This window comes from Haplochromis burtoni, unplaced genomic scaffold (assembly GCF_018398535.1).
Source record: "Haplochromis burtoni strain Fernald_Lab_line unplaced genomic scaffold, NCSU_Asbu1 Contig_7, whole genome shotgun sequence".
Lineage (NCBI taxonomy): Eukaryota > Metazoa > Chordata > Actinopteri > Cichliformes > Cichlidae > Haplochromis > Haplochromis burtoni.
Window position 1 is genome coordinate 1,822 of NW_024582368.1, and position 8,290 is coordinate 10,111.

Below are 8,290 nucleotides of genomic sequence, written 5' to 3' on the forward strand. Positions count from 1 at the left end.
CCCCCATAACTGAAATAAACCCTCAGGTCCCCCTTCTTAAAAATGGGAACCATCTATCAATCCAGAGGTACCACCCCTGATGTCCACGCAACATTGTAGAGGTGTGTCAACTAGGACAGCCCTACAATATCTAGAGCCTTCAGGAACTCAGGGCATACCTCATCCACCCCAGGGGCTCTACCACTAAGAAGTTGTTTGGTGTGCGTTGAAGATCTCGCAGACTGGGGCCTCTGCTAAGCAATTCCCAGCACACCCTAAGTATACATTTAGGTGCACCAGGCCTGTCCAGCATCCTTCTCTGCCACCTGATCCAACTCACCATCAGATGTTGATCAGCTGACAGCTCAGCCCCTCTCTTTATCTGAGTGTCCAGAACATATGGCCACAGGAATGGTGATACAATTACAAAATCAATCATCAACCTGTGGCCTAGAGCATCCTGGTGCTACATGCACTTATGGACACTCTTATGTTAGAACATGGTGATTGTTATGGCCAAACTGTGGTTTGCACAGAAGTCCAACAACAAAACACCGCTCGGGTTCAGATCCGGGAGGCTGTTCCTCCCAGTCACATCCCTCCAGGTCCCCCTGTTGTTCCCCACGTGTGCACTGAAGTCTCCCAATAGGACAACAGAGTCCCCAATGGATTAGGGTAAGCTCAAACACTGACAAAGTTGAAATATTGGTGTCAAAGTAAAACTGAGTAAAGACTGTCTGCATTGCAATAACATATATCACGGAATTACTGCCAATAGCAGTGATGACTATAAGCACTGTAAAATATCCGCTGCCTCTGAAAAATGTTGCTTCTTTCTGTAACATTACTGAAATGTCTAAGATCTTTTACAAACTAAGTACAGACTGAGTATATTTGCTTATTATTGCATTATTTATTGCTATACTGTTAAATACGGGGGAGTGAGGCCATGATGTAAAAGATATCACAATTTTAATACATTCTACAGAAAGAAAATTAACAACTGTGGTGAAGATTATTTTCTATCCAAATAGTACTGACTTGCAGCTGTTATTTTAGTGATCTCTTTATGGTCGCTTTTTTCGTGTCACACTGATTCACAGATACGGTATTTGTCTCGGCTTCGCACAGGAGAGCTTGGGAAATCAAGTCTTAACAATTGGCTGGGGTTTTAGCAATTATGTCGAAGAGCAGGGCCTGAATTGGAGCGCATCCCTATTGACGATGTAGCATAATCAGCTACAACAATGGAACACAGGGGGCCTTTGCATGACTTGAGAGAGCAGCAAATTTAATTTATATTACACAGGTAATACGAAGGAACAGCATAGGAATATATTTACTGAACAATTAACCATTCGTCTTCAAAAGAGAAGATTGATTTAAATTTCTTTCTATAAATATTGTATCTAACAAAATTGTCTGATATTATATATAGTACATACACCGTGTGCACAGATCCCAATTGGCATTTCATTTACATAATAGTTTGTTATACTCTACAGGGGTATGCACTTTGAGGATTGAACACTGGATTTCCATTTTGAACAAATTTCAGAGTACCTCGTACATGTAGTGAGATATATGAGAGACGAAGAGATGAAGCTCTCCTCATTCATAAAGAGCTATGTAGTCATGCGGTGCGAGGACAAGGATATAGGGCAGCATAAAAATGGGTTGAGGCACAGAAGGGAGGAAGAACCTCACAAGGTGTTGGGTAACTAAAATTAAACAATATCGGCCTCCTCGCGCTGGAGCTTAAATTACAGCATAAAGTGGCAGAGGGAGGAGAAAACCTCAGGTGGGTAATAAAATTAACAATACGGCCTCTGGGTACAAGTTATATATAAGTATAAGTTTTGTACAGTTCGTTATTCTAAACCTTATGTAATGTTCTGCAAAACTTACATAAACCCTAATTTTATTTGAACACATGAGTGTCATTTGTGGTTTACTTTTTTCTTTTGCAAAAAAACCCTCTTAAGATATCAATACTTTAATACAATCTTTCCAGTGTTGGGCAGAGGCAGCTGCTGTGTCTGGCTCGAGCTCTCCTGAGAAAGTCACGTATCCTAATTCTGGATGAAGCCACGGCAGCTGTTGACCTGGAGACAGACAACCTGATTCAGAACACCATCCGCAAAGAGTTCTCAGACTGCACAGTCCTTACCATCGCCCACCGCCTGCACAGTATCATGGACAGCTCTAGGTGAGTTATACCTTTTCCCTTAACATTTTTGGATGAAATTTTTGGAATTCATGACGATGTTTTTCTGACATGAAGCTTAAATTTGGTCTTGTTTTGCTGCTGGTTCAGTGAATTTTGGTCGGAGAGTGACAAAACATGTAGTTTCAGAATCTATGAGATATCGGCTTTCAGCACCCAACAGCATGTACATGTACGTGCCGTCGGATCTTGCTTTGTGTTTACATCTTTTCGTGGAATCCATTTACCCTAGTTTAGCTGTATGGCGATTGCTGAAATAGTTTGGTAAGCTTCAAGCTGGTGTTTCTGGAAAATACATTTATATTAAAAAACATTTCAGGATTTACTGAATCGATATCGCATTATTCAAAATAAAATCTATTTGAATCAGTAAATCGATTTTTAAAACCCACCCCTAATCATACATGAGAGTAATATTTGACCAAATGATCTAGACCATAGGTGTCAAACTGTGGCCTGCGGGCCAAATTTGGCCCGCAGCCTACTTACATTTGGCCCGCGAAGCCATACCAAATTACTATCAGAGCTGGCCTACTGGTATTATACAGCTAATAAGGTGGGTTGAAAAGGAAAGGGACTAACATGCACACTTTACACCTTTGAGTATTATACAATATATATATTGTTTAGTATTAAGCTTTGCTTGTTCCATATTCAGTTTTTCAGCAAAACGTTTTGAGTCCATAAGAAAAGATTCATTCTTATATCTGGAGATAAATATTTTCAAGTAAATATTAACGTTAGCGCGACTTTGTATATTTTCAATAAATATTAACGTTAGCCCGCGACTTTGTTCCAGTTTTGAGTTTTGGCCCACTGTGTATTTGAGTTTGACACCCCTGGTCTAGACCAAGGGGTACTGACTCTCTGTTTTCCATTAGTAGTTTTAACACTTGGACTTTAACCTAAACTTACTTTACTGTAAGTTACTTTATTTTAGCTAAGATGTTGAGCTGAATATCTGATACTGTGCATTTGTAGGTCTTGCTTTCCATTTCTGTTCTGTTTTGGTTTAGACTTTGGTGTTACATCAAGTGAAGTTACATCACTAGTAACTTCACTTGGATTCAATGAATCTTTAAATGGGTATATGCTAGATAGTTCTGCTAGTTTAGCAGGACATTATAAAAGTGAACAACTAGCAGTACAACAGATTGGCCCTATTTGTGTAACCCTTTAAACTTTGATTCCTTAGAATAATGAGTGTACCCTTTCCCTCCAGTGTCTGTTGTATCTCCCCTGAGTTAACTTTTCACAGAGACAGCACAAATATTTACACATCAGTTTTCACTTTTGAGCTGGGGCTACCAAAGCCACACAGTATGGACATTTCTCAGTGGGCTACTATTAAATCCTGTGCTTCTTCCCAACAGGGTAATGGTGCTTGATGCTGGAAAAATAGTGGAATTTGATTCGCCGAGCAACCTGCTTGAAAATGAAGGTCATTTCTATGCCATGGCAAAAGATGCTGGGATAACATTAGAAAGTAACACAAATTTATAATCTCTACTTATACTGTTTTTTTAGGGAAGATTTAGGGCCACAATTTTCTGTGTATGTGTTTTATTTGTAGGTTTACATTGTGAAGACTGGATTTTACTTTTATGTAAAGAAACACTGACATATGTATTGTATTTATAGGGAAAAACATAGGGAAAACATATTGTATATGTAACACATTTTATGTGTGAAAAATAAAATTTATTTCTGAAATCATGCTTAACTGGTTTTAATTAAAAATAACACTCTTTTTTTGACACAATGTTATCAGTCTGTTCATCAGGCCTCTGCATCCATCTATTAAAACTGGCTTTGGAATGGATAAAACAGGCTAATATTAGGCTTCGGGAATGGTCTTCCCAACCCTAACCTCAACCTTACTGAAAATTTGTGGATTACACTTAAAACCGGGTCTATGCTAGGAAACTCACCCATTTAAACTCTACCAATTCTGTCCAGAAGATGGTCAAATATCCAGCCATAATTACTCCAGAATCTTGTTGACAGCAACCAAAAATGTCACCCTGAGGTGTAACTTACAAAGGGACGTTTGACCAAATATTAGTGGACACGTATTTATATGTTTGACCCTGTTTTGATTAGAGAAAATGCAAAATAATTTCATCCTGTGCACCCAATTCTTGTTTTTTAAAGTGACTCAGTATGTATGCTGTACAATCATTTCATCCTTGAAAACGATGACTTTGTCACGGCCGAGGCCGCCTCAAAGGTGAAAGGACTCAAATGCAAGATGCCGAACAGCACGTAAGTAGTTTTAGAGACTATGTTTATTTACTCAGTAAGTGTTCATAAACTGGAAAGTGAGGTTAACAAGTGCGAAGTGCCACAACTGAATCAAAGGGGTCTTAAGCAGCCTGGGCTAAGTAAGCAATCTGGTCTTGGTCAGTGGAAGCAGCAGCTCCGGGGATTGGGCTGGAGGGAGAGTCTCACTGGGTCCAGGGAAAGGGTCAGAGTCACTGTAAATAGAGTACAGACATTCAGGTATGGTTCAGGAAAAATATGGATAAGCTGTTCGTTCTGAATCTTCCTTCGTACTGCGTACTTGCCGTGGGTGGTCGGTGGTGACGTGGAGGGGTGAGTGGTCTGAAATTCCTAGCGTGGAGACAGGGAGGCAGGCAGGTGGTTCGGGTGAACAGCCTGTGGGACTGTCAGGTGGTCCAGTGTCCGGGTTGGAGCTCTTCGGCAGAGATTAGTGTTTGGCAGCTTGGTGTGGCTATGAGAGAAACACACGATGAGACAATGTAATTCACAAAGCGAGTGCGACATCACGGTGGTGGCCTGCACTAACTAGGGTTAGCTGAGAATCTGGCAAAGAGAGGTTGAGTGCGCTGGCCTTATGAGTCCCCGGCTAAATTACCCACAGGTGTGAGCAATCAGCAGACACTGAGGCCCTTCCCTTCACGCGCGCGTTGGAGCATTTGCCGGACTCACGAGGTTTTAGGGAGACACGGGCTTGCTGCATTTACATCCATGACTCATGAGCAGAGTCACAAAGAACAATCAATTTAAAATAAACGCCTCCCCCGTTCTAAAAAAAATTTGAACTGTACATTCATAGTCAGTATTGATGATTATGTATGTAGAAATGCTCTTGATTTGACCACTATGGTAGTGATGTGATCTCTTCTGATACATTCAGTGAACTAAGAGATGACTTGTCTTTAGTTCTTAAAGTCAAGAAAAAATCAATTAATACAAAACGGGTTACTGGGTGGTATTATATAATTATGTAAAGGAAATAAACTTAGGAAAGGTGTGGGATGGCTTTTAATGGCAGTCCACGTCCTCCAAGGGGATATCTACTAAATGTTGAAACTCGGCGATCCCATTCTATCCATCTTATTAGTCAGATAGGTATTTCCACGGCTAACACAGTTAAAATGGAGGCATGTGAAGTAATGATAAAGGGTACCTTCTATTATTCTATTATCTCTCTCATTCAGGAGTATTTCGATGCGAGGGAGACATATACAAACTGTGATTATCATTGTCTAGGAAAATATTGAGTCATTCTTGCTTATATCTGTGTGGGTGAAAGATGTTTGGGCACACTTAGAACTCACTGGAGAAGACCATGGGTAGGTGTAACTGTTTTAGTAGGAAAACCATGGTATATTGTATGAGAAGTCCTAAATACTTTATATGTATTATTCATCGTTCACTTATGCTGCCAGACGGAACCTCTCTGTTGTGTTATTATGTACGTTATTTGCTTCGTGTTATAGAGGCGAAGTAAGCAATTTATCTTTTTTTTTCCCTGCTTATAAATAACGACTGTCACTGAGGGACTCAAAAGTCAACTTTTGATTACGGGAGGTCCACAATCTCCTACGGGACACAATATAAGTCAGATGAACTGGGTGATTCGCAGTCGAGTACAGAGAGAAGGAGGACGCAAAGGCAGACGTATTTGAGTAGGAGGACACCACGGCAGGTAGAGTTGGAGGAAGCGGGGAGGGGTGAGAGGCGTCGCTTGTCTGATCAGCTGAGGTTGACTGAGAGAGGGTGGGAGGGAACAGAAAATTACCAGGGGGAAAGAAAAAAAAAAAGACAGGGACTGTAAGCGGGATCGTGGTGCGGCAGCCTTCTGGAAGGGAGGTGGGACAGTGGTACCATACTTTTTGACTTGGAGTGAAGTAAAGCAGAGTGCACAAACAAAGCAGAATATGGGACGTGAAGAGGATTAATTTCAAAAGAGGCAATTAAACAAGGGTGGGGGTCAGAACTAGTAAATATACACAAAGTAAATGGGTGATCGTGGATTATTGTTAAGTTTGATTTACCAACTCGCACAGCATACTACAGACATTTATTTACACCTTATTTATTCCCCCATACCATGTAGGAGACATTTGTTGATGTGGGCATTAGATCTTCTGATTATTATTAACACATTCGGCTGCTTTATATTATTTTAAATATTATTAATTACTTATAATGCACTCTTGGTTTACACGTATTTGGACTTTTGATCTATAGGACTATTGTGGTGGAATTTTGTTCTGGGTTTGAGTTGAGTGTTGGTTACCTTGGTGTGTACTCGCTGTACTTCTGTGTACGTGTTTTGTATATTGCTTTGTTTTAATTGTCTCCACATCTCTTTACTGCTGTCGTAAGTCACTATGGTTCAGAGGCACTGCTCTCTTGTTATTTGAATGTGGCTATATAAACTACAATCTATCTGATTTGGTAGATTTGATTTTCGACCTTCATAAAAACATGTACGGAGGGACAAATGTTGAATAGTCACAAGCTATCTCACTATCACCAGTTTATTCTATTTTTTTAAAAGATCTTTTTTTTTTATAGCCTTTGGAGAATAAACTGGGAACGCTGTAAGGTTAAAAACACATTGAAGCTGATTAAAAGGCAGTAAAAATGAAAGATATACGTGTAAAAAGCTGGTCATGTTATTGTGTCAGTCTGTTCAACACAGAATGGACAAACAAGAAGGTCATGGTTTCTATTTGTCACAGCAACTGTGAGACATCTTCCAAAAAGGCAGAAAAGAAAATGATTAACTTTCTGGTTTCAGAAAGTTTCTGGTTTCAAAAAGTTAATCAGTTGAATTTTTAAAATAACTATATGGTTCCCTTAGAATGGCAGCGGGACTTTGTTATGTATATGTGTTTGTTTGTATGTGTCCTTCAGAATGCTTCATATCTGAAGCGACCAGACCCAGACCTTCCACTATGTGTGGAACAGACAGTTCTTGTATGGATCCCCCTTTGTTTCCTGTGGCTCTGTGCCCCATGGCACCTGCTGGCTCTCTGTCAGAGTGCAAATGTAAACACAAAACAACTGTCCAAGCTCTACATCTGCAAACAGGTAAGAAATACCATCTAATAAAGACATCTTCATAAAAAATTGTTGTTTCAGTTCATAGCTTAGGTAGCTGTCTTCTAGTTTCAAATGTTTAACTGTATACTGTAAAGAAATATTTTTTACTGTAAAGCTTTACAGGATTTACAGGAAAAACTGAATTAGTTTTTTTAATACATAAAATATTAATCAAATTACAGTAAAATGACAAAATGACATTAAAACTAGTTTATGTACCTTTACTTGGATTTGTTGACAATTAACACATATGTTGTGTTTTGATGGAAGCATTTGTTGCGCATTCTTTTTTATCTTGAGTAAAAGAAGGATGTAGTCTGAGTTTCTAATCATTTATTGCCTCAAGCAGTTCAACCCATAAGCATGTACATGGATCTCTTTGATTCAGAAAACCACAGTCTGCAAGCAGTTAGCTGTAACCAACGTCCTGAAAGAGAGCGACCTTTACTTAACTTTACAGAGAATTATGTATGATGCTTTTAATTGGTCAAAACTGTTGGGGAGATGCCGTGGTTTAGACTTGGCAATCCCTCGTTGGCCCAAAGGCTGGTCGCAGCCTTCAGGCACTCCACTTTCCTCCGGTCAGGCGAGGACACATCTGGGCTGGTAACCTGCCTCTCCTATTTCTGTATAACAGCCTGGTTTCATGTGATGGTGGTCATGGTGGTATGTGAAATGCATACTTATTCCAGGCTTTGGTATTGTTCACTGTACTGCAGCCAA

General features: G+C 39.8%; 1 protein-coding gene across 1 annotated transcript; it reads left to right on the forward strand.

Annotated features, from left to right (window-relative positions):
* Positions 1 to 1,614: 1,614 nt before the first annotated feature.
* Positions 1,615 to 3,922, forward strand: LOC121815318 (ATP-binding cassette sub-family C member 2-like). Its single transcript, XM_042225736.1, has 4 exons — positions 1,615 to 1,689; positions 1,737 to 1,780; positions 1,994 to 2,188; positions 3,580 to 3,922. The coding sequence occupies exons 1-4, from the start codon at positions 1,615 to 1,617 to the stop codon at positions 3,707 to 3,709; spliced, it is 444 nt and encodes a 147-aa protein (XP_042081670.1). The 3' UTR covers positions 3,710 to 3,922.
* The last annotated feature ends 4,368 nt before the right edge of the window (positions 3,923 to 8,290 follow it).